Here is a 27,475-nt window from a genome sequence, read left to right on the forward strand (position 1 = left end):
TAAACTTTCAGGAACTTTGTCTACGCAGGGGAAGAGAGAGAGGGCTGGTCACTGAAAGAATGCAAGGATTAGATGGATGGATTATTTTTGTGTGTTATTTTATTTTTAATAGAAATTTTAAGCATACTTAAATGCCACTGGAAAAGACCTAGTAAAGAGTGAGTTTGAAATGTTGGGGCAAGGAAGAATGTATAATTGATGTAGGGAGGTCCCTGGAAAATCGATGGCAGGGTGAGATCCAGGGTGCAGGAGGAAGGATTGACTTTGGCTAGGAGAGAGACAGTTTTTCCACTGTGAGACGAAGGGAGGGGGAAAGAATAAGGCTGCTAGCAAGTTTATAGTTGTGGTTATAAGATATTCAACGAGTTCTTGACTGGATAACTTTGACCTTCCTGAAATAGAAGACACAGTCACCTGTTGAGAGTGAGCAGGTGATGGAATAGGTGGTGCAGTAGAGGTAAATGTAGTGGAGAACTTTGATTTTAAAAAGGTCATGCCTGCACCTAGTAAAAAAAAAAAAAAAAAAAAAAAAAAAATATATATATATATATATATATATATATATATATATATATATCAATGTGTGTATATATATATTTAAATAGTATAAATGAGTATAACATGAAAAGTGAGTCACCTCCCCCCGATCTCCTAGTCCCTCACCAAGGCAGTGACTATTGCTAATTTTTTTATTGTATCTAGACATATTCTGTGTATATACAAGTTTGTGCAAAATGATAGTGTACCATACATATTCTGTTTTTTTAAAATATGTTTTTATTGGGGAATATTGGGGAACTGTGTGTTTCTCCTGGGCCCATCAGCTCTAAGTCGTCTTTCAATCTAGTTGTGGAGGGTGCAGCTCAGGTCCAAACCAGTTGCCATTTTCAGTCTTTAGTTGCGGGAGGCACAGCCCACCATCCGATGCGGGAATTGAACCAGCAACCTGTTGTTGAGAGCTCACACTCTAACCAACTGAGCCATTGGGCCACCCTTCAGGAAGCTCAGTGGCAGCTCGTTGTTTTCAATCTAGTTGTAGAGGGCGCAGCTCACTGGCCCATGTAGGAATCCAATCGGCAACCTTGTCATTCAGAGCTTGCGCTCTAACCAGCTGAGCCATCCAGCCGCCCCCATACTATTCAATTTTTAAATACAGTGATGTATCTTGGAGATCATAATGGAGACCTTTTGATGTAGTTTCTGAGAAAAATGAGTAGGGAAACTAGCCAACCTTAGAAACATAGGATTCTAGACAAGGCACCAGTTAGGTTGAAGAGCATGAGTTTATAAAGCACCAAATCTGCCTAGTTGGGTGTTTTTGTAAACCATTGCCCCCCATCACACACACACATTGCATCACTCAGCAGCCAGGCATAGCATTGAGCTGTGAGTTCAGCTGAGCTATTGAGTTATCTGACAAATATACAGATAAACCAGGAGAATCAACAGAAAGCTTGTCATATATGTGGAGAAGAGATGGAGGAAGAGGAAAAAAGCAAATTTGTAAACTGATTGGTATAACAACCTGTATAATCACCTTCTCTGGAAAAGGACAATTGTTAATTGCCTCAAAGAGGTGCATTGGGCTAATCTGATTTTTTTCATATTCACCCCCAGAAAAAGAAAGACATGAGCTTGTTTGACTTGTTGAATGGGACAGAATTCTAAGAAGAATAAAATGTGTGAGCATGCGTAGATGTGAATGAAAGAGAAAATGAAATATTACAATAGTCGAGATTACCTGCCTAGTTGAATGCGGGAGGAAAAGACATGTAAGAAGTCTGGTTTTGTGATAGAGCTTTTTTGTTTGTTTACATGTTTGTTTCTATTAAAACTTCTATTTAGGAAGATAATTAAGTAAAAATGGTTAGAAGATAAATTAAAATTAAAGTTGTCTTCATGGTACAAGAATTATAACTTCTCCCTCTGTCAAAAAAAGATAATAATACTATCTACCTCAAAGGGTCATTTTAATGATTAAATGCCATAAAATTGTAAAACACTTAAAGGCATAGTGCCTGGTCCATAGTATGTGTTCAGCAAATGTTAGCTTTTATTACCATTATTATGTGATATTTGAAAACAGCTTTTATTTTTACAAAAAAAATTGTTAGAAAATTCTCAGTAGGCCATGACCTATCTCTCTAGCATTTAAACATTAATATTCCCTATTTTTTTGTTAACTACTGAAGATTTGTCTTTGCAAACCATTTTAAATGTTAGTGTTTTGAGTGAAATATATGTTGCTGATTCAGTTACACAGGAAACTGATTGTAGTCTCTTAAACATCTGTATTCATCAATGACTATTGAGTATTAAGCTAGCTCTTGACAGTAGTAGGTCTTCTCTGCGTGTAGAAAGAATGCCTTTTTCCCTTTAGACTAATTCATACCAAACTAAGATTCTTTGGGGATTGAAAAAGCTAGAAAGATCCCTTTTCTTCCCCAAGCTATGACTAAACAGGAAGAGGAAGGTGAACACTGGGTTAGCTGTGTAACCTGATGTCAGATTTAATTAAGACTAGCTAATATTGCTCAGATATTCACAAACAGGTACTGTATGTAAGAAGCATACCAAGAGGATGTCATCTTCATTAAATAGAATGACCACTCTCCCAGTCTCATCTCTGAGCCATTCTTGCCAGCTCTTTCTTTTTTAGCCTGTCTCAGTCTCCTGCTTAAATATTCTTTATCCCATCCCTGTATTGTAAAGTCATTTTGTAAAGTCACGCACTCATGTTGGTTTCATATAGTGATTCTGTATCCCTTAGGCCTTTTTTTTTCTTTTAATGCAGGAAATAGCTAAATTTTCCTCCTGTTGTTTCAGATTATGAGTCCAGAAATGACAATGTGGAACTCATAGTAAAGCACATTTCTGATGAAGCTGAATCGCACTGGATGACATCAGGAAGCTCTGAAAGAAATGTTCCCCAGAGTCAAGAGTTTGGAGAAGTTAGTGACCTTCACAGCATGGTAGAAAGGTGGCAGGTAAGCCCCACTGTGGGCAAGTCAAGGCAGAACCCTTCCCAGAAAAGAGATTTTGGTGCCATCACAGACATTAACCATAAGCAAAACACAAATGCCGAGAGAGGTCACAAATGTAATGATTGTGGTAAATTTTTCCTTCAAGCCTCAAACTTCATTCAACATCGGCGAATCCACACTGGGGAAAAACCATTTAAGTGTGGTGAATGTGGGAAAAGCTATAATCAGCGTGTACACCTTACTCAGCATCAGCGAGTCCACACCGGTGAGAAACCCTACAAATGTCAGGTGTGTGGAAAAGCCTTCCGTGTGAGCTCCCACCTCGTCCAGCACCACAGTGTACACAGTGGAGAGAGACCTTATGGATGTACCGAATGCGGGAAGAACTTCGGTCGGCACTCCCATCTGATTGAGCACCTGAAGCGCCACTTTCGAGAAAAATCCCAAAGATGTACGTGTGAGGACTTTGTATCGGAGAATAAATGGAGGCAAACATTATTTGATTAGCTTAGAATGATAGCACTGATGGATTGTGATGCTGGGAGCAGTAGGATGGAGCAAAGATTACAGTCTATTTTATTATTATTTATTCTTTAATTGTCAAATTAGTAGGCAAAACCCTATGCCCTCCCCCCATCTTCACAACTTCCCTTTCCCCAGAGGTACTTGTTTTCAGCTCTATTTCTTCTGGTAATTCCATATTTTATTTTTTATGATTATTATTTTTTAATTAGTTTCAGGTGTACAAACCAACATAATAGACATTTAAACCCCTCATAAAGTGATAACTCCCCTTCCCCAAGCTACTGTCTCTCTGACGTCTTATATAGCTGTTGCAATACCATTGACTATCTTCCCTATGTTGTACTCCACATCCTGTGACTATATATACCTGTATATTTAATTATAGTTGACATTCAATATTCTTCTTCTTCAGCTTCAGGTGTGTAGTGCATTGGACACAGTCTATGAAGTTATCCCCTGATAAGTCCAGTGCCCATATGGCATCTTACATGATCTTTACAACATTGTTGATTATATTCCTCATACTGTATTAACTACCAATTTGTATTTCTTAATACCTTCACCTTTTTCACCCTGCCTCCAACCCCATTCCCATCTATCACCCTGATAGATCTAGTACCCATCTGGCACATACCTAGTTATTATAGTATTATTGACTATATTTCTTATGCTATGCCCTATATTCCCATGACTACTGTGTAACAACCAATTTGTACTTCTTAATCCCTTCCCCTTTCACCCATCCTTACCACCCCTCCTATCTTAAAGAAATCCCTCTAAGATTCCTTGTAATACTGGTTTGGTGGTGATGAACTCCTTCAGCGTTTTCTTGTCTGGGAAGCTCCTTATCTGTCCTTTAATCCTAAATGATAGCTTTGCTGGGTAGAGTAATCTTGGTTGTATGTCATTTTTCATCACTTGGAATATTTTCTGCCACTTCCTTCTTGCCTGCAAAGTTTCTGTTGAGAAATCAGCTGCTAGTCTTATGGGGGCTCCCTTGTAGGTAATTAACTGCTTTTCTCTTGCTGCTTTTAAGATTGTCTGTTTGTCTTTAACCTTTGGCATTTTAATTATGATGTGTCTTGGTGTTGGCCTCTTTGGGTTTATCTTGTTTGGGACCCTGTGCACTTCCGAGCTTGTATGTTTATTTCCTTCACCAGGTTAGGGAAGTTTTCTGTCATTATTTCTTCAAATAGGTTTGCAATTCCTTGCTCTCTTCTCCTTCTGGTACCCCTATGCTGTGAATATAGGTACACTTGATATTGTCCCAGAGGCCCCTTAAACTGTCCTCAATTTTTTGGATTCTTTTTTCATTTTGCTGTTCTGGTTGGGGGTTTTCTGCTACTTTACCTTCTATATCGCTGGTTGGATCCTCTGCTTCATCTAATCCACTGTTGATTCCCTGCAATATATTCTTCATTTCCATTATTGTATCCTTATTTCTGACTGGTTCTTTTTCATTATTTCCATCTCCATTTTTTTTTTTTTCAATAATTTTTTTTGAAAAGATTTTATTGGGGAAGGGGAACAGGACTTTATTGGGGTACAGTGTGTATTTCCAGGACTTTTTTTCCAAGTCAAGTTGTCCTTTCAATCTTAGTTGTGGAGGGTGCCGGTCAGCTTCAGGTGCAGTTGCCGTTGCTAGAGGCAGGGGGCGCAGCCCACCATCCCTTGCGGGAATCGAACGCAACCTTGTGGTTGAGAGGATGTGCTCCAACCAACTGAGCCATCTGGGAGCTCAGCAGCAGCTCAGCTCAAGGTGCCATGTTCAATCTTAGTTGCAGGGGGCGCTGCCCACCATCCCTTGCAGGACTCGAGGAATCGAACTGGCAGCCTTGTGGTTGAGAGCCCGTGCTCCAATCAAGTGAGCTATCTGGGAGGCAGCTCAGCTCAAGGTGCCATGTTCAATCTTAGTTGCAGGGAGCCGAGCCCACCATCCCTTGCGGGATTTGGAGGAGTTGAACTGGGCAACCTTGTGGTTGAGAGCCCACTGGCCCATGTGGGAATTGAACTGGCAGCCTTTGGAGTTAGAAGCACGGAGCTCCAACTGCCTAAGCCGCTGGGCCGGCCCTCCATCTCCATTTTTATGCTTCCTATTTCTCTGTTGAAGTTCTCCCAGAGATCACTGAGCATTTTTATAACCAGTGTTTGGAACTCTGCATCTGATAGATTGCTTATCTCCGTTTCACTTAGTTCTTTTTCTGGAGTTTTGTTCTGTTGTTTTATTTGGGATATGTTCTTTGTCTTCCCATTTTGGCTGACACTATGTGCTTGTTTCTATGTATAAGGTAGGGCTGCTATGTCTTGTGGCCTTATGTAGTAGGTGTGCTGTGGGGTTCAGTGGCACAGTCTTTCCGGTCACCTGAGCCATGCGCTCCAGGTGTGTCCCTTGTGTGGGTTGTGTGTGGCCTCCTCTTGTAGTTGAGCCTTGGCTGATAATTGCACATCAATGTGAGGGACTGACTCTTGGGCTCACTCACTGTTTGTGAGGACTGGCCTTGATGACAGTGGAAGAGTTGTTGTGCAGGGGCTGATCTTACAGAGCAGGATCTGCCTCAGCAGGACTCTGGTGCCTGCCCAATCGGCCCCTTAGGTGTGTCATACTTGGAGGCAGCTGGGTAATACTCCAGCTCATTTTGAAGCTGGCCACTGGGGGCACCACCTTGGAGGGGATCCGCTGTAGGTCAAGTTCAGCCACAACCCAGTGCCCCACCCGGGGCCTCCTGGCTGGAGCCACAAAGAAATCCGCAGATGGCTGCCAGCCATGCTGTGCTTGGAAGCACCTTGAGAGGCCAAGCCACGAACCAAGGCTGGCTTCCACTAGTGCTGTACTTAAGGCTGCTCAGCCAGAGGCACAGAACACGCTCAAGCGAGATGCTGTTTGTCTGGGTTCCACAAACCTTTGAGAGAATCTGCAGCTTGAGTCAAGGTTGGCAGTCTGCATAAAAAAGCCACTGGAAGCGACCTGGGTGTGCCCGAAAGTTGGGCGAGGCCAGGTCTCCAATCACCGGATATGGAGAACAAATGGCAGAGATTCAGATATGGCGGCTATGTGTCCACATGCGAGGAAGGGGGAAGACTCAGCAAAGAAACAGTGGCCTCTGTGAGCTCCTCTGTCCAAATGAAAGCCGCCTCTCCAGCCCATCAGCCGCCAGACAACTCAGTTCCTCTCCATATGTCCCTGCCACCTCTCTAGCCCCTGCCCTAGCACTGGAGCTTAGAGTGAGTGATTCCATTGGTGGGTAAGTCTGTGTGTGGTCCCTTTAAGAGGAGCACCTTAGAGCGCAGCTGCCCTCAGTCTCACTCAGTCACAATCTCCACTGGTTTTCACAACCAGAAATTATGGGGACTTCTCTCCCCAGCACTGGAACCCAGGGCTGGGTTAGGGCTGGGACCTCTTGCTCTTCTGGGGGGGCGGGGGGGACCTCCACAGCCGAAATATCCCTCCCGATCTTTGATGGCCACTCACAGGTGTGGGACCAGCCCATTCCTCGTCTCTGCCCTTCCTATCAGTCTGGAGGTGGCTTCTTCTGTGCATCCTAAGTTGAAAGACTTCAGTCAGCTTGACTTCAGGTGATTCTCAATAATGGTTGTTTTGTAGATTAGTTGTAATTTTGATGTGGTTGTGAGAGAAGGTAAGCACAGCATTTTACCTACTGCGCCATCTTGGTTGCCCCTCCCAATTCCATATTTTAAATTTGCTTGACTTTCTATTATAGTAAATGAGGATTTTGGCTTTTACTTGCTTTTTTCCCTCTTTCCCCAATTTAGTTATTTCACTTTAAAATGCTGGAATAATCGTACAGGAAGTTTGGAGGAAAAAAATTGGGAGAAGAAAAAAATCACCCATAATCTCACCATCCTAACTAATAGACTATTATTATATAGGGTATTCCCTCTTGTCATTTTTCTTCCCTTTTCTTTTTTTAAAATTTTATTGGGGTGACAATGGTTAGTAAACTTACATAGATTTCAGGTGTACAATTCTGTATTACATCATCTATATATCACATTGTGTGTTCACCACCCAGAGTCAGTTCTCCTTCCATCACCATATATTTGAACCTCCTATCCTTTTTCATAAGCTTATTTTTACATAGTTGTACTCATAGGGTACAATTAAATATTAGACATACACTTTTTCCAATGTTGCTTGGCCCTCCTATTTGTTATTTTTGACAGTCTGCCACTGTGGAGACATGTTTGTTATTTTTGACAATCTGCCATTGTGTGGAGGCATCATAATTTACTCAGCTGTTCCCCTGTTGAACTTCTAATTTTTTCTCTTTTGTCCTGGTAACTTTGCTTATGCTTTTTTCTATATTCAGGATTATTTTCATAAAATAAATGCCCAGAAGTGAGATTAGTAGATGAAAGGCCAAAAACATCTTTATGGCTCTTCATACATATTGCTAAATTGCTTTTTAAAACAATTGTACCACATACAAGAGTATCTGTTGTACTAAAATTCTTCCAGGGTTATCAAAGAAAAATTTTAACAGGTTGAATAAGCAGAAGAGAATTCTTTGCTGTATTAATTTTCATAAATTTGGTATGAATAAGATTGTTATTTTCCTGTTTGTTTACTTTTTTTTTTAATCTCGTTAAGTGACTTTTATAGGATGAGATTACATTAAATTGTGCTCTGAACTTAATGGCTCTTATTAACATTCTTCAGAAAATTCTAAGACTGGCCACAGTATTTATTTTTCAGTTATGCTTTTGATGTCCTCGAGCCCAGCTGCTTGTCATTCACATTGACAACCACTGCCACCTCTTTCTACTGGGCTTGGAAAACAATTGCTTTAAAACAAGGTCTTTTCTATTACATCTTCCCTGCAATTGTTCTTCTGACTAGTTTCCTAGTTAATTTTCACTTACCTCCCCCCATTTCTTTGATCAAAAGAAGGATACTTTGTGTGTTCTTCCAGCCATATTTATTGAGAGCCTCTAGTGCTGGGTGCTGGGAATACACAGTGAACAGAACAGATGCAGTTCATGCCCCTGTGAAGCTGTTGGTCTGGTAGACGTAGCAGATGCTGAGAGTGATGAGCATTTTCATAGAAGTATGGGGTGCCATGGGACGGAAGCTGAAGCTGCAGTGTCGGCTAAGGTTGAAGAGAGCCGAGACTGACACATCCCCTACCCTCTTGACAATATTTTATACTGGCTCATTTCTCTTTTCCTGGCTTCTAACCAGGTATTCTTCCAATTCCATATACCCTTCATAATCCTTTGCTTCCCATTCTTGCAGTTTTTGTCAGTTCTCACCATCCAGTTGTGTATTTCTGTTCTATCTCATTCTGTCTGCCTAACTCACGTTGTGGTCATGACCCCTTCCACATATTCTACCTCCTCTCCCATTTCAGAATTCCTATCTCGCTTTCCCATATAATAAAAGTGCTTTGCTGATCCCTGTGATTGCCTAACTCCCATAATTCTTACCACCCTTCTGGATAAGCCTCTTCTTTGTCTTGTTCTTTCACTGGACAAATACCAAACGGTTTTTTCATTCCTGTTAGCATCAAGTACACACATGCATCCCCCTTTGTTCCTCCTATTACATCATAGTTTCATTTGATTATCCTCTTTTTCCTGACAGTTTATTTTTGTTCTGTAAAATAATTGATGACATTTGCATTTCCTCTTTATGTTTTTCAGGCAGCGACAAAAGAAATAAGAAGAAAATTTCAGAATTTTCAGAAGCGGACATGGAACTCTCTGGAAGAACCCAAAGAAATGTTTCTCAAGTTCAAGATTTTGGAGAAGGCAAGTTGGAAAGAAAGCAGGTAATTCCCATGAAAGAGATACTAGGACAACCCTCTTTAAAGAGGATAAATTGCAATGAAGTCACATATGTCCACAAAAAGTCCTCCACAGGAGAGAGACCACATAAATGTAATGTATGTGGAAAAAGCTTTATTCAGAGCGCCCATCTTATTCAACATCAGCGAATACACACTGGGGAGAAACCATTTAGGTGTGATGAGTGTGGGAAAAGCTACAATCAACGTGTGCATCTAACTCAACATCAGCGAGTCCACACCGGTGAAAAGCCGTATACGTGTCATTTATGTGGGAAAGCGTTTAGAGTGAGGTCCCATCTTGTTCAGCATCAGAGTGTGCACAGTGGGGAGAGACCCTTTAAGTGTAATGAGTGTGGAAAAGGCTTTGGGAGGCGTTCACACCTTGCTGGGCATCTGAGACTCCACTCCAGAGAGAAATCCCATCAGTGTCATGAATGTGGAGAAATCTTTTTTCAGTATGTGAGCCTCATTGAACATCAGGTGCTCCACATGGGTCAGAAAAATGAAAAAAATGGCATTTGTGAGGAAGCATATAGTTGGAACTTAACAGTGATTGAAGATAAGAAGATTGAGTTACAAGAACAGCCTTACAAGTGTGATATATGTGGCAAAGATTTTAGTTATAGTTCTGACCTTATTCAGCATTACAGAACTCATACTGCAGAGAAAACCTATAAATGTGATATATGTAGAGAAAATGTTGACCAGTGTTCCCACATAAAAAAACACCAAAAAACCTATTCCAACATAAAATCCCATCAATGTAATGAATGCGGCAGAGGCTTCACTCTGAAGTCACATCTTAATCAACATCAGCGAATCCACACTGGTGAGAAACCCTTTCAGTGTAAAGAATGTGGGATGAGTTTCAGTTGGAGTTGTAGCCTCTTCAAACATCTGAGAAGTCATGAGAGGACAGATTCCATAAGTACCTTAAGTGTGTAGATGCTTCTATTGTAGCATAGCTCTTACTTAATTTTAGAGAAGTCTTCCTGAAGTGAAACCCTACTTGTATAATGAATGTAATAACAACTTCAAGCAGTTTTGCCAGCTTAACCCTCAAACCTACAGATACATTGAAACTCTTCAGTTAAAACTTAGGAACACTGGAGAACAGTAAATAGATATTCCTGTTGAGAAATGCTTCCATTAGCATCTTCATGCTTGAGCATGTAGACGAGAACCCACAGATGAGGTGGATGAAGGAAAGCCTTCAGGCACTCATTTGAATCTCAGAACATTGACACTGAGAAAAGCCTCATGAATGCAGTAGATACAAGCTTTATTTGTAGTTTCCGCCTTGTTTGACAGCTTATCTATTCAGGGAAGAGCACAGGTAAAGGAGAAGAGAACTCTTCAGCATGATACCTATTTTGGTACCTCAGCAATGAACCTTTCCTAGAAATGATTGTCCTAGCCACTAGAACGCTCCGGTCATTGTTCCCATTGTAAGTATTAAACCTTTTGAAAAGAAATTGACTTAGGTGTTTTGGCAAAATTGGGATTCAGAGGCTGGATGGTATGTGTTCCTGCTGTCTTACTCAATCTACAACTTCTCCATGAAACATACTCCACTTTTTTGTTTTGTTTTGATTCTACTAGCGTCAAGGTTAGTTATTAGAAAAAGGAGTTCAATTTGTCAATTCAGGAGAAACTGTTGGTCAGTCACGTCTTGAGGTGAAGGCAGAGGGACCTTAGTGGAATAGAGAAGACTGGCCAGACTGTGCACTGTTTATTTTCTGCCCCCACAAGAATGAGGGCAGCTACGTCCATAGAAGGAATTGGACCAAGTTGAATTAATAATTGTGGTCCAAGCAGTATGTGTACCAATTCCTAGTTGCTCTGGAGATGGGTCTCCCCCATAGGATAATGGCGTGTAGAAAGAGTTTCAATTTGAGTTGCAGCTGGATTTGAAAGTAAACAGTAATTAGGAGCAGGGAGGACATGGTCTGCTTAGGCCTGTCTTGTGGGAAAGTCTGGGTAGGAGTTGTAGGGGGAAGAAGATGACATGGGGAAAAGGGTTAACCTGAGCCTATTTGCTAGTGAAAGGGAGAGAGTACTTGTGGGCGCTGCTGAAGGCCTGCTTCTGCCGACTGCCTAGCATACAATAAACAATAAATAGTTGTTGACCATGTTGTACACTGGTGTCCTGTTCAGATCCCTTTGACCAAGCTGGCACATCGTCCCCTAACTGCTCTGAGTTTTGGCTGCTAAGTGCTTGCAGCTCTTCCCTTCTCCAGAGACTCTGGAGAATTTACCCTCAAATGGTGGGAGCTGCCTCATTTAGGAGTAATCTGCCCTCCCCACTGCCCAGCCACTGACAAATTGGAGGCACAAAAGGCTGATTCATTTGCCTCAAGGCAGGGGGGAAACTGTAATGTATTAGGTTGTTGCAAAAGTAATTGCAGTTTAAAGGGTTAAAAATAATTGCCAAAACTGCAATTAGTTTTGCACCAACCTAATAGTTTACGTTCTAGAACACACCCTTTGTGGATCAGGCCAAGGCTAAACCTTATGAGAGTACATCCATGCTTGGCTCTTACCCCACCTTGATCCTGTTTCGTTCCCTCCCACCAGGACTTTTCCTGAAGAGCGCTCCCTCAGCCACTCAGTGGTGCTGAATCCCTGTCTCAGGCTCTGCATTAGGGAACCTGCTCTAAGACAGTTGGTGCTGTGAGCAGCCCTAGGAGGCTGACGGGAAGCATTAACTGTGCAGGTGGCCCCGACCAGGAGGCAGTGTGGTGCTGTCACTTATGGTGGGTGGCGCGGCGGGGGGAGGGGAGGTAGTCCCTGGCATCGGGGGGCTGTTCAGGTGTGAGACACTTACTGGTGAACTGGGAGGGTATACAGGTGGAAAGGGATGTACTGACTTGAGTAAGGTTTAGGGAAAAAATGAAAATAATGTAAGGATTATGGAATTGGGTGGTTCTTGCTGAAAGTCACTGATTGAAGGGAAAATGACACACTTGGGACAAATAACCACCAACTTAATGCAAAGTGTGAGTGTCAGAGGGCCTTCTTGGGAGCATTAAGGAGACTTGTCTCCTGCAAATAGAATCATAGAGCTAAAGGTCAGGTATAAGACGAGAGTGACAACTTCAGTAAAGCCTAGTGTTAACATTTATTGAACATTTACCATATTCTATACATGCTAAGTGCTTTATGTGGATCATCTCAATCCTCCCAACATTATGAGATGGTTTCACTCACTAGCACTCTCATTTTACAGCTGGGAAAAGGTGAGGTTCAGAATAGTTCATTCACTTGCCCAAAGTCACACAGCCCCATGTGGCAGAACTAGCATTTGAACCCAGCTTATTTTGCCTCCAAAAGCTAAGCTCTTAAGCACTAAACTATGCTGTGTCTTATATTATTAAACATCAAACATTACAAAGTGGTAAAACTCTTGTCACCTGTGTGGAAAACAGTTTTGATTCAAGATCTGCTAAAATCATACAGTTACAGAATCTTAGAATTGTCATGGGCCCCATAGGATCATCAAACCCACTGGAAGAATCCCCATTCAGTTTGTAGGCATGTGCATGTAACGTGCTTAATAACTGTTGCACTGGAGAAAACGTTCCCTGGCAACTGATTAGCCCGTTTCTGCATAAAACCCTTTGAATGATGGGGAGTTCATTGCCTTCCAAAGCAGGCTCTTCTATTTTAAAACAGCTCCGATTTTCAGAAACTTCTTTTGGAGCTTAAAACGATGTTTATCTGTATGATCTAAAATCTTTCATTGCTCCTAGCTGCAGAAAAAAAAATTACTTTTATGATTTGAACATTTGACTGAAAAGTATTTTGCTGCCACAAGTCACATTTATCACAGCCTTCCCTTCCAAACCTCCAAAGGGAAAGGGAAACAAAACAAAACACGTATTTTGTTTGCCCAAGTTTGGACCAGTTAGAGCAAGATTTATTTGCTCAAGATGCTACTTCCTTGTCCTTTTTAACATTTTCATGAAAATACTAAAAAGGACTAAAGGCAAAAGAACAGTACAATCTGCGTTGCAAGTACATCGGTAAATGATGTCCTGAGCATGTTGGCTGAATTCTATAGAAATGTTTGCTAAGGCACTAGGGCAGGGAAGAAGCCTGTGACTGATTCTATCAAAAGTTTTTGTTTGTACAAAACTACCGGAGCCATCTTAGGAGGACCGGGTCCTGGTCATTAGCTTGGGGTCCTTTCCCTGCAGAAAGAACAATTAGAGACAGATACCGTGCCCTAGTTCTCAAAACTTGTGACCTGCGCCTTCCACCCACCTAGTTCTCAAAACTTGTGACCTGCGCCTTCCACCCATCAGCCCCTTACTTCTTACTCATTGGTGAGGAGCTGCTTCTTAACCTTGGTCTCTTCCCCAGACTGAGGAGGAGGTTAAATTACCCTAGTTTTATAGAGGAAGGCTCAGGGAATCACTGAGACCTGCTGGGTTCCTAACAAACGTGGGGCTCTGGGGGAGGAGATGGGACTGGAAAGCACTTCTGTAAGGCTTTCTGGGACTTGTTCTATTTGTCCTGAAGGTCCTGTGTTCTGCTTGATGTCCCTCTCCAGGGCTGAACCCGTGACTCTGAGTTCCGGGTTGCGGATGGTGGAGGGGAAGCCAGCTGCTTGTAGCCACTGCCCCTCCCACCCCTGCTTGCCCCCCGCCCTAGTATTTGGCCCCAGCAGGATATAGAAAGAAGCCCCTCTCCCATGTTTCCCTTTCTCCCTTCCCAGCCCAGCTTTGTGCTTTGACTTAACCCAAATGATGGCATCCATTAGGAAAGGCGTTGGAGACAAAACATAAGATACCAGCTTTGTTCTGCCCTTGTACAGAATGATAGATGCCTTCACTATAAAGTGCAGCTCTGGTGGTTAGGACCTAAGGAGAAAGAACAGCACCTAGAGATATTCCAGAAAAAGGAAATTACAAAATTTAAGGTGATCACAAATTTGAATCTATGAAGCCACAGGTAGTAGAACTAAGAGACACTCCTTGAAATGAGAATGAGATAAGGAGAAAAATTAACAAATATTCTTACTCCATAGGTAATAAACCAATGGGGTGCCTACAGAGATACAGAAAATGTAGCAGATAAAAAATTAAGGAAATTCAAGGACGAGTACCAAAATGGAGGAACTAGCGTATTTTGGAATTGATGTCAGTGACAGTTTTACCTCTTCACAACACATCTGTCCCTTGGTACCTCTGACAGGCAAAATGATGAGCATGGCAGATCATGAGTTCGATGCAGTATGGCATCTGCTTTGTTTTAACCTTGGTTGGAAATACTACAAATACACATCAGTAATCATGAGGGCAACCAGGAGAGAATACGCCTGGATTAGCACAAACCCTTCACTAGGTCTACATAAATAATTTTAACAAGCCATTGGGACAATAGTATAATCTTGTTTCTAAGGGAAAAAAATGTTCTATTTGTTGTGCACCTGATAATGTGGTTATTTCTGTGCTAAGTATCTTACATGGTGTCTTAGGCTGCTTGGGCTGCCATAACAAAATGCCACAGACTGGGTGGCTTAAACAATAGAAATGTATTTTCTCACCATTCTGGAGGCTGGAAGTGAGAAATCAAGGTGTCCGCAGGGTTGATTTCTACTGAGCCTTCTGTCCTTGGCTTGCAGACAGCTGCCTTCTCACTGTGTCCTCACATGGCCTTGCTTCTGTGCACATGTACTCCTGGTGTTTGTTCCTCTTTTTTTTTTTTTTTTTTTTTTTAAAGATTTTATTGGGGAAGGGGAACAGGACTTTATTGGGGGAACAGTGTGTACTTCCAGGACTTTTTTCCAAGTCAGGTTGTTGTCCTTTCAATCTTAGTTGTGGAGGGTGCCGTTCTGCTTCAAGTTATTGTCCTTTCAGTCTTAGTTGTGGAGGGTGCTGTTCAGCTTTGTTGTTGTCCTTTCAGTCTTAGTTGTGGAGGGCGCAGCTCAGCTCCAGGTCCAGTTGCCGTTGCTAGTTGTAGGGGGCGCAGCCCACCATCCCTTGCGGGAGTCGAACCGGCAACCTTGTGGTTGAGAGGATGCGCTCCAACCAACTGAGCCATCCGGGAACTCAGCAGCAGCTCAGCTCAAGGTGCCATGTTCAATCTTAGTTGCAGGGGGTGCTGCCCACCATCCCTGCGGGACTCGAGGACTCGAACTGGCAACCTTGTGGTTGAGAGCCCACTGGCCCATGTGGGAATCGAACTGGCAGCCTTCGGAGTTAGGAGCATGGAGCTCTAACGGCTTGAGCCACCGGGCTGGCCTGTTCCTCTTATAAGGACACCATTCCTATCGATGAGGACCCAACCCTTATGACCTCATTTAACCTTTTTTTCCGAAGTTGGGCATTTCTTTTTTCATTTTTTTATTAGTTTCAGGTGTACAAAACAACATAGTGATTAGACATTACACACCTTACAAAGTGATAACCCCAACAAGTGTACTTCCCATCTGACACTGTACATAGCTATTACAATCCATTAACTATATTCCCTGTGCTGTACTTTACATCTTGTGACTATGTATTTTCTAAATTATTTTCAGGTGTACAATATAGTGGTTAGGCATTTATGTAATTTATGAAGTGATCCCTCTGATCACTGCCCATCTGACACCATACATAGTTTTTACAACATTATTGAGTATATTCCCCATATTGTATTTCACATCCCTGTGACTATTTTGTAACTACCGATTTGTACTTTCTAATCCCTTCACCTTTCTCAGTGACCTCATTTAACCTTAATTACCTCCTTAAATATCTCCAAATATAGTCACACAGACTGTTAGGACTTCAACATATGAATTTTGGGGGGACACAGTTTAGTCCATAACACATGTATGATGTCTGACAATTAAGTTCGTGAACTTGCCACCATGCACTTACATTGGCAGCACTGTACAAACAGCTCGGTAAGGTTTCATAACCTTGGTATATCAGTGTCTCACAGCTGTATTCGTGTCAATGTGTGGTGGTGTTTTGCTGAGTGAGGTTCATTATTGTTGCATATTTTTGTGTGCCGTCACAAGAATGAGCTTGAATTAGAGCAATAAACAAACATTAAATTTCTTGTTAAACTTGGCAATAGTGGAAGTGAAATCAGGGACATGTTAGTCCAAGTTTATGGGGATAATACCATGAAGAAATGGCAGTGTACAAATGGATTAAACATTATTCTGAGGGGAGAGAATGAGTCACTGATGAAGAGTGGTCAGGGCGGCCAGTAATGAACAGAACTGATGAAACCATTGCAAAACTTCATTGAATTGTGCGTCAAAACCATCGGCTGACAGTGAGAAGCGTAGCGAACCAAGTAAACATCGATACAGAAACAGTTAGGAAAATCTTGGCATGAGAAAGGTGTGTGCAAAAATGGTCCCAAAGGAGCTCACCAATGAACAAAAGCAAAGGAGAGTCGAAGTTTGCCAAAACCTTTTGGAGAGGCAAGACGATGTTTTGGGCTGTGTTATCACTGGTGATGAAACATGGGTGTACCACTATGACCCTGAAACAAAGCGACAAAGTGCACAATGGAAGTCAGCCAATTCTCCGTGACCAGAAAAGTTCTATCAGTCCAAATCAAGGGTCAAAATGATGTTGCTAAACTTTTTTGATATCAGAGGGATTATTCATTATGAATTTGTACCAACTGGACAAACAAGTTTACTATTTGGTAGTGCTGAAAAGCCTACGTGAAAAAGTTAGACAAAAATGACCTGAACTTTTTGCCAACAATTCATGGCTCTTGCATCATGACAATGCACCAGCTCACACAGTACTGTCTGTGAAGCATTTTTTTAGACAGTAAACAAAAGACTGTGTTGTAAGACCCTCCCTACCCACCTGATCTGGCCCCCAATGACTTCTTTCTTTACTCGAAAATAAAGGAATATTGAAAGGAAGACGTTTTGATGACATTCAGGACATCAAGGGTAATACAACAATAGCTCTGATGGCCATTCCAGAAACAGAGTTCCAAAATTGCTTTGAAGGGTGGACTAGGCGCTGGCATCGGTGCATAGCTTCCTAAGGGGAGTACTTCAAAGGTGACCATAGTGATATTCAGCAATGAGGTATATAGCACTTTTTCTATAATAGGATGAGTTTGCGAACTTAATTGTCAGACAGTGTATTTACAATAACTGCTTAGGAGTATAGTCCAATTTTATAGTTGAATAGTCTGAGCCTCAGAAAGTGAATAAATTGTCCATACTCAGGTAGTGAGAGTTGGAGTCAGGTTTGAGTCCCTAATGTACCCAGCTCTGAAGCCTGAGTTTTTTTCTCTACAGCATGTAGAGTATCTTTTTTCTTATGTATTTTTATGCGAATGTATGTTTAAATAGTTAAGTTTCCAAAGCATTGTCATGTGATCTTCCCAAGCTCTGCAGGGGAAGCAAGCAGTATAGTACCATTTTACAGATGAAGAAATGGAGGCACAGTGATATTATGACTTGACTGTAACTCTGTAATGGAGCCTAGAGCCTCAGGTCTCTTAAATCCTAACCTAGATAGTCCTTTGCCTACAACGAGGAAAAAGAAGGTCAGTATCTAATGTTTTCACAGCTTTCTAATTCTCTCATTTTGGCAGCAAATTACTAGAGCTCCCTTCCCCATTCCATCTTTCCAGAAAAGGAGGGGTTTGGAGGTGGGGCTTTTTTCTTGTACGTTCCCAGCCTCCCAGGGAGGCTTTCTGTTGGCATAGGTGTTTGCCGCAAAGGGGGGCCATATCTCTCTCTTAAAAGAGCAAGATGTTGAGAGACTGCCTTCCATTTGGGGACCCTAACCGGTCCTAGTCCAGGAATGGGAAGCCTGGAGCATGCCCTTAGCTTCCCAGAATAATCTCTGAGGCCCTCTGAACAAACCACGGGAGGAGCAGTTGTGGAAAGTGGATTGTTGGTGCACCGTTCCCAGCCTCTAGGGTCATGGAACAGCTTTTTCTTTCCTGCTCGTGTCTCTCATCTTCAGCATTAATTCTCTTCTTAGGAAAGAGATGATCCTCTCTAATTGGGGGTCCTTATAGCTTTGGAGGACTATTTGCCTGGATTTTGTATTTCCAAAACCTGAGTAGCAAGGATAAGAAGTCAGCTAAGCATGTATATTAGAATATTAGTTATATTCTTAGAATATTAGTTTGCTTCCAGTTCTTTTTTGTGCACTAGTAGCTCAGTAGGGTAGTTCTGCTTCGTTACGTGTTAAAAGAGTATTGGTGGTCTAAATGATTAAAAGTGCTTTCGAATCCATTATCTCAGTTTGCAGTTTCCCTGTAAGCAAGATGGAGCAGATACTATAAAATAGACCCAGCAAGGTTCAGTAATTTATCCAAGATTACCAAACCTGTTAGCAGAGCTGGAACTGAAAAAACTAATCTTAACAGCACAGTGGTGATCTAAAATGGGAAAGTAGGCACTCCCGAGAAAGAAGAGTGAAGAAACTCAGCCTGCCCCAGGACCTGCATTATTTGGCTTTGTGGTAAGGAGGGTTGTGCCTGGTGCTGTGAACCCGGGGTTGCTAGCTCTGGCTCTCCCACTATTGACTGACCCTGAGCAGGTCACTACTTTCTTGGGCCTTATTCTTTTTCATGTAAAAGGTGTGGTGGTTGGATTAATTAGCCTCTAAGGCAGGGGTGTCCAAACTTTTTTCAACATTTTTTACCAAGGGCCGTATGCGGTAAAATACACAAACAGCCAGGCCACTTACTCGAGGTGAAGTATGTATTGCCTCACCTGGTTTAATTAAGTAAACTAAATGTAGTTTTGGAATTTGCTGTGGGTCAATTAACAATGGACTGCGGACCGCAGTTGGCCCGCGGGCCACAGTTTTGACACCCCTGCTCTAAGGGCCCCTCCACCGCTAACACTATAATCCTGAGACCTTTCAAAAGTCAGAAAGGAATGGGCATCTGAGATCCTGCTCTACATCCATTCATTCATCATTGTATTCAACAAATATCTGTTGAGGACCTACCATGTGTGACATGAACTAAAAGAATAGATTACAAGTAATTAAAAATGTTGGGAAATGTCACAGGAAAAGGATAGGATACAATGAGGAAAAACAAAGACACCTACTTTAAATTGGTGGGCAAGGAAGGCCTCTAAGGAAGTCAAATTTGAACTGAGACCACAAAGAAGGTACAGAGCTAAGAGACTGACTACAAAAACAGACAGTGGCCAGACCATACATAAAAATAGAACCTGACCTACAACTTCCAGCACCAACCCAGGAAACTAACCCATTGTCTATAGTAACCAGCTCAGGAAGCCAACCTACTATCTACAGACCAAATTTGTAGGAAGTCCGACCACTTCTCTAGCAACCAGGGCAGGAAGCCAAACAATAACCCCTGTAACAATCATCCCCAAATAGCCAGGACTTGATTAATAACTGACAGCTTCCCTAAGTTTTGCCGTTGCTTCTAACTTAGGACTAATCAGAGAAAGCCAAATATGTACCCTTAACCAGTCACAGAGGATGCCCCGCTGCTAGTGAGCTCCCCTAAGCTTTCCAGGCAACAGACTCCAATCAAGGCACACCTGAGACCTTCCCTTTTCCCCACTCCTTTGCCTGCCTTGGAGTCTCTGCCAAAACAAGTGATTGTGGCTGACTACCTTGTTATAGGGAGCTCTGAATAAATAACCGTTACTTGTTCTCATTTGGGTGATTTCTGTTTAATTCCACAGAGCCAGGCAGGTGAGGAAAGGGAAATACTCTATTCCAGGCAGAGGGAGCTGGCTGCAGCACAATGAACTGGAGAGAGAGTGGTACATGCTGACGTGGGAGAGGTAGATGAGGGCTGATCATCCAGGCTCTTGTAGTAAAGAATTAGATTGTATTCTAAATGCGATGGGAAATTATCAAAGAGTGTTAAGTAGATGAGCAGCACAATCCTGTTTATATTTTTAAAAGTCAGTGCTGACTGAAGAATGGGGGCATTGAGAGCAGAAAAAAGCAGGATTGCTTAGATTACACTGCTCGGTGGCTTAAGGCATGGACTCTAGTGGGAGTGGGTTGGAGAGATGTGGACTAAGTCAGTTCATTAATTCAAAGCAGAATGATAAAAAAAATGATTGAGTCGTACACTTAAAATGGCTGGACTTCATTATATGTAAATTATGCCTCATGAATGCCGTTTTCAAAACTACAATATGCAGAATGTAATGATAGGTTGAAGGTGAGGTAGTGAGAGAGAGGTAGATGTCAATATTGATTACTGGGTTTCTGGAGTCAGCATTGGGTGACTGGTGGTGCCATTTGAGCTAGGAATGATCGGGACAGGAGAAAGGATGGGGTGATACAGTATGTACAGAGTATAGGGAGACGAGTTTAGTTTTGGACATACTGTGTTTTGAAATACATGAGAGATATCCAAGTGGAGATACTTGGTAGATAGTTTACATAGTCCTAAACTCAGAGGATAGATCTGGGATGACGATGTGGATTTGGCAGTGATAAACTAGTAAATGGAGATAGTGTTCAAAACCGTAGGAATGACTCATCTCCTCTGGAGAGAAAGAAATATAAAGGAGGACTGTGGACTGAGTCTGTAGACCTCCGATGTTTAGAGGCTGGGTAGAGAAGGAAGAGCCAGTAAAGAGAGAAACCAATAGGTTATAGCTAAGAGATGGAAGTGTTCTGACGAGGAGAGAATGGTCAACTTCTGAAAGGCTACTGAAAGCTCAAGTAAAATGAGGATAAAAAAACCCCAGCAACATTGTATTTGGCTACATAGAATCAAGTGGTAATTCAGGCATGAGCAGTTCTAGTGGAGTGGTGGGAGAAGCATCGAGACTGGAGTAGACTGAAGAGTGACCAGGAAACAGAAAGGGCCCATATCACTTGCATTGACAGCATTGAGCCGTGTTAGGTATGGCGGGTGAAAGGATGTGTAAGGAACAAAGAGGAGGTTTTGTAAAATGGGAGGTATCAGGACAGGCTTGTATGCTCATAAGAAGAAACCAGGGGAGAGAGAGATTAGAAGCCAGAAAAGAGAATAATAGAATTGAAGTTCTTGAGAAGAAAGGACGGTATGGAACCAGGAGCGCAAATGGAGGTATTTGATTTTAATAGAAGGACCTCCATCTCCATGGCATAGGAGGGGAAAGGAAAAAATGGCTGGAGACACAAAAACTATAGATTTGGTGGTAGGAAGATCAGTTTACAATTGTGTTTCTTAATTAAGAAACCTAAATACACAGTGAGATCATCTGCTGAAAGTGAAAGGTGGCAGGTGGAAATAGGGGCTTGGGGATGTTACAAACTTGTCTGCATGAAATGACTGTTATTACTATACTGGTATTTTTGTAGTTCTGGGCACCTGTCAAAAAGCAAGTGAAACACCCCCTTGAGTAATTTTTGGCTGCCCCACATCCTCCAACCAAGTCCCTCAAGCAAATGTTCATTGCATACGTTTTGTGTCATTTGTTGAAACCTGAAGAGGAAGTTGCCTTACAAATGTGATAACTGTAAGTTAGACTGCTCAGAGAAGTCCGTCCATGTGAGACGGAGAGGTCAGAGTACTGAGCTGTCTGCCCTGGAAGTGGCGGCCTCATGACCCTCTGTTAAGGCTCCTGTAAGAATGGCCGTGTCCTGGATGGGGAATGGACCGAATGACCTTTCATGCCCTGTGCCTGTCTACCAGTGAGTCTGAGAGGCCGAGCTAGCTCCAGAAGGCATGTGGAGAAGGTGGCGCGGAAGGGCAAGCATGACGTGGAATGCTATGGGAGGCTACTGTGCACTTCTGCTTTCCATACAAAGTCTCCTAGAGGTCCCTCTGCCCCTGCTTCCCTGGCCATTCCCAAAGAGTCAGGTAACAACGTTCTGGTCGCAATTGATCCAAGAGGGGTCCAAATTTGATTCTGTGCCTCTATTTCCTGAATGCCTTTACTGCCAGAAACAGACCTAAGGAGGGAAGTGGGCCAAATCTAGACTGCTTAAGCCTTTTGTAGAGAGGACTCCTGTCACCACCATGAGTGATGTGGGGGCAAATTGTAATAACTGGGAGCATAGTAACAGTGGTGGTGGGTTTTGTGTGTATGCGAGAAAATGTAATTGGAGGTGCCTGTCTTTCTGCTATGGTGGGAGATAAGACCAGAAACCTTCCTTCCCTTCCCTTCCCTTCCCTTTCCTTCCTTCCTTCCTTCCTTCCTTCCTTCCTTCCTTCCTTCCTTCCTTCCTTCCTTCTCTTTCTCAGGTGTATGTAGCACATGTGAGGCACTCTCCCAGGTGTGCCAAAAAAATGTATATACATTTTAAGAAAGAAAAAAAGTATTAAATTGTAACAGTATATACTGATAACAAAAGATTAATACAAGTCATGTGTATACATTTTTTGGCACCCCTGGTATGTATCATGTATAGCATATATATATATATATATATATATATATATATATATATATGGTACGTATAGGATAGATATATTATAATGTATACATATATGATATATATGACATAATATATATATGACCTATATATGTATTATATATATATAAAACATATGTAAAATATACATTTAATTCTTACAGCAACCTTATTAGGTAGGTCCTATTATTGTTCCCATTTTATAGAGGAGAAGACTGAGCCACACAGAAGTTAACTATCTTACCCAAGTACAGGTAATATGTGCAAGAGCCAGGATTCCATTCCAGGCAGAATGGCTTCAGTGTCTATGCTCTTCAGGCTTCCTATGTGAGTGTACTTGATTTCTCAAGCTTAGAAAGCAACCTTTGAAGACTAAGTATCCTGCCTTTGTTTCTTTTGAGTGCATCTTCGAGTCCAAATACATATTTGCAAAAACCCTAGAGAAAAAGGTATATTATGTGCTTAACAGGAAGGGTGCAGAGTTTGTCAAATTGGTTGAAGAACAGATATTCTCTTGTTGGCTGAAACTGAAAACTCAGAAGCAATGGGACAACTCTGGCTCTGGCAACCCAGCATGGGCCTCTCCTGCTTACCCTTTTTTCCTCAGGAGAGAGATGCTCATGGGCCCTCTTTTATTATATTGATAATTATCATAAAGCTGTACACTGATTTGGAGAGCTGGTACTGTGGACTGGCCACAGTGCCCTTTGTTCTGCTACAAACCTGATATCTCCAAACCCTCCCTCACTTTCCTAACTGCTGTCTGTCTGTCCACTCCTCAGAGACCCATATCTTCCCTTTTATGTTCCTACTAATTTTTATCTGTGTCTACTTATTGATGCCAATTTCTCTGTACATTCTCATACTGCACATCTGTGTGTGGGAGATACTTGCAAACCTGGGGTCATGGACATAAAATACGTTTGTAACTGTATTTATGAATCTATCAAGAGGTATTTTTTCCCTCCATGCCGAAAAGAGTGGCTAGGAAAAGACTGGGCTTATGAATAACTATAGTTGCATATGTCAGATCTTCAGCTATTTATCTTTATTTTAATAAAAGTAAGAGTAGTAATAAGCCCAATTAATTTTTCACTTACATACTAAGCAATATCTTCATTAAAACTGGCATGAGCAGAAAACTGGAGAGACACTATGGTCTAGAAAATTGTTGTAATGTGACTTGACTTATGTTTCTCTGTATTCCCTGGTCATTATGCTGTAATTTCTAGATGCTTTCTTGCCTCAGCACATAGGCTTTTGCCTCAGGTAGACCTTGGTCTGAATCCTGTCTCTGTCATTTGGTAAATGTGACAACGGACCAGTTACTTAGTTTTCTGAGCATTTTCCTCATCTGTAAAAATAGAAAAATAAGAGCCTCCTACTGTGTTACTGTGAGAACAACAAAAAGAAAGCACCTATTGTAGTGCCAGACACATAGCAGGTGCTTTATCGATGTAATTTCTCTTCCTTCCCTCCTACCTCTCTCCCATGGCTGTCCCCCTTCAGCGTCTAGTTTTGTTCGCATATGGAAACGGGTACCATTTGCTGCCTTGTATCTGCTGTCATCCTCAGCAGATTAGGGAGTGAATTCTGAGCAATGGGGCATTGGTAGTGAGATTGTTAGTCAGGGGGCAGAGCCAATGTGTCCCTGAAGGAAACATGTTAGAGAAATGTCCTCTAGTTGATTCTTTCTTCAACCCACAATGGCGACCCAGCTTTCCCTCTCAGGCCCAGAGGGTCCTGACAAAGCAGGGAGTACAGACACCCGCAGGCTATGGCCTAGGCCAGCCAGACACCTTACCTGGTGAGAACAGGCTTTCTGGTGCTCATTGCTCGGTGACCCTGGTCAAATCCCTGCGAGGGATAAAGCCAAAGCTCCTGCCTTGAAAATCTAGAAAAACTGGAGACAAATTACATGCAAATGGCCTATGGAATTATAAGAATCTAGTTTCTCAAAGTAACAAAAAAGCTAACAGGAATTGGAGCCAGTGTGGGAAAAGGTTGTCAGTATCGTCATGAGATTCTGTCACCCTCACTTCCTCTCCCCCATTGTTACAGGCTACTGGCCTCTGCATCATTTTATTTCTCCTTGATTTTACATCCTGGATCACCATCACTTTAAAAATACTTCTCTCTTAATTCTTGATAATTTCTAAATAGACACAACTGGTCCTTCTAACACACTGGTCTCTCAGTTCTCCGAATCCTGTCCTCCATCCTGCCGCAGTTACACTTCAGACCTCGTCATTACCTGAAACTCAACTTCATGCATTCCACTCTGATAACTACCTCCTATCTTTCCAGCTTCCTTTCTATCGTATTAGGTTGGTGCAAAAGTAATAGTGGTCTAAAAGGTTAAAAATTTCAAAAACCTCGATTACTTTTGCACCAACCTAATATATACAGACCCCAACAACCTTTCCATATTGCCAGGCCCTCCAGCCCATTGATGTTGCTATATGTTTGCTGTCCTTCACCCTACTGACCCATCATACAGTCCATGGACTATCACTATAATCTGTCCCTCTTTGCTGTGGCGTACTCACTTGACAAAATCAGTCATGATGAAATTCAACCTCTGCCTACTCAGTACTTGCACTCCAGTCACTGGAAATGGCTGAAGGAAAATACGTATCTTGCCAACTCATCTTGTTCTGAACGCATGACCAGAAAACTCAAGTGAGACTATGGGCACTTCCACTTCTGGGGAGTAGAGTACTGTTCCCTACTCCTCCCACTAAATATACCGAAAACCCCTGGAAATGTAAATTTGTTATGTCAAACAAATATAATTAGACTCTGAAAGGTGGAAAAAGGGGAAACTGTGTTTAGGCCTTGGAACCCAAGTGATGACATAGCAGTGAGTTCCCTGGGTTCTTTTTCCACCCCATATGTGCCAGACTGGGTGCTGGAGAAGCTGGCAACCTAGAAATACCAATGGGCACAGACTTTAAAAAGCCAGAAGAAAATCCTGCAGGAAAGGGGCAACTAGCAAGACAGAAAACTTTTAGACAACAACCACTCAACTCCAAACACCACAGAAAACATGATGGCTGTACTCCTGTCATCCTCAGCAAACACTGAGTGGGCTCCCCAGGCTGGTGCCAGTGGAGACCACATGGTAACCTGCACTGCCTCCCTCACGCAGTGGTAACAACGCAGCCCCTCTTCTCTACATACATGAGTGTGTTTATAGAGAGAAGGAGTCAGTGAAAAGGAGGATATTTAAACGAGAAGATAATTTAGTGGAATAAGATCCCAGAGACAGAAGGGAATGGTACGGAGAATGAGGCTGGGATGATCCTCTTCGATGATACTAGGAACACTAGTTCCTTAGATACACAAGGAAAGGAAAGGACAAGAGGTGAGACTGCTGAGGGAGAAGAGATAGAAATTAGGATATTTTCCTCTCATGTCCTCCTGTCGAGGCAGTGATGGACATGGGTGCTCCTTTCCATTGATTCTTTTTCTTTATAAACCTACCCATGTTTTCCCTATACTTGAAAACAAAACAAGTCACATCTCATCTCTCTCGTCTTGTTTCAGGGAAGCTTCTTAACTCTCTCCAGTCTTAGGCTCTGTTGTAAGTACTCTTGCTGGTTACCAGTGGCTTGAATAGCACACATCTTTGACTCCTGCAGTCAAAGCCTTTTACCGCCAGGCCCCAATCTACTCCCATCGAGAACTCCACGTCGTTCCCACAACACACCACAGCCTTTGACCATGCTGTTCTCTTAGGCTGCTGTTCTCTTAGGCTGGAATGCCCTTCCGTCTACTCCCCTTCTAGGCCCAGTTTAGATGTGACTTCATCTATGAAATTTTTTTATCATTCAAATCCTTTTTTTTTTTTTTTTTTTAAGATTTTATTGGGGAAGGGGAACAGGACTTTATTGGGGAACAGTGTGTACTTCCAGGCCTTTTTTCCAAGTCAAGTTGTTGTCCTTTCAATCTTAGTTATGGAGGGTGCCGCTCAGCTTCAAGTTGTTGTCCTTTCAGCCTTAGTAGTGGAGGGTGCAGCTCAGCTCCAGGTCCAGTGCTGTTTTCTAGTTGCAGGGGGTGCAGCCCACCATCCCTTGGCAGGAGTCCATTCGGCAACCTTGTGGTTGAGAGGACGCGCTCCAACCAACTGAGCCATCCGGGAGCTCAGCGGCAGCTCAGCTCAAGGTGCCATGTTCAATTTTAGTTGCAGGGGGCACTGCCCACCATCCCTTGCAGGACTCGAGGAATTGAACTGGCAACCTTGTGGTTGAGAGCCCGCACTCCAACCAACTGAGCCATCCGGGAGGCAGCTCAGCTCAAGGTGCTGTGTTCAATCTTAGTTGCAGGGGGCGGAGCCCATCATCCCTTGCGGTACTCGAAGAGTTGAACTGACAACCTTGTGGTTGAGAGCCCACTGGCCCATGTGGGAATCGAACCGGCAGCCTTTGGAGTTAGGAGCATGGAGCTCTAACCGCCTGAGCCACCAGGCCAGCCCTCAAATCCTCTCTTTCAAGGGCCTACAGAACCTTGTTTCTCACCTGTATTTTGGTACTTTATTCTTTCTGCTTACATTTGAGTTGGTTGTCATCTCCAAGTCTGTCTTCCTCAAAGGCTTTCCCTCCAGTAGGGAGCAAGGACCATGGTTTGTCCTCTTTGATTGCCCCTGCAGCATCGAACAGAGTTTGCCGTAGCAGCTTCCAGGCATCTCAAATTGATGCCGGGAGTATTTAGGACTTCGGAGGTTCTCTGCTCTTCACCAACTCTCCCAACCCATCTCTACCTGCCCGCCTACTCCTTGTTTAGATAAAGAAGATAAGGGCCAGGGAGGAGT

The 27,475-nt window shown here is 42.6% G+C and overlaps 1 protein-coding gene across 10 annotated transcripts in view; it reads left to right on the forward strand.

The window, feature by feature from the left end:
- ZKSCAN5 (zinc finger with KRAB and SCAN domains 5) overlaps nt 1–26,514 on the forward strand; it is a 38,123-nt gene extending 11,609 nt beyond the window's left edge. For all 10 annotated transcript variants that reach the window (XM_019718335.3, XM_019718338.3, XM_074328501.2 and 7 more), the window contains 2 exons: nt 2,827–3,435; nt 9,171–26,514. In XM_019718335.3, the coding sequence (XP_019573894.2) occupies nt 2,827–3,435; nt 9,171–10,261 (1,700 nt within the window). In that variant the 3' untranslated portion in view covers nt 10,262–26,514. The remainder of the gene's footprint in view (nt 1–2,826; nt 3,436–9,170) is intronic.
- Nucleotides 26,515–27,475: the final 961 nt, after the last annotated feature.

Source organism: Rhinolophus sinicus, chromosome 3, assembly GCF_057876585.1.
Source record: "Rhinolophus sinicus isolate RSI-liver-muscle chromosome 3, RSI-T2T, whole genome shotgun sequence".
NCBI lineage: Eukaryota > Metazoa > Chordata > Mammalia > Chiroptera > Rhinolophidae > Rhinolophus > Rhinolophus sinicus.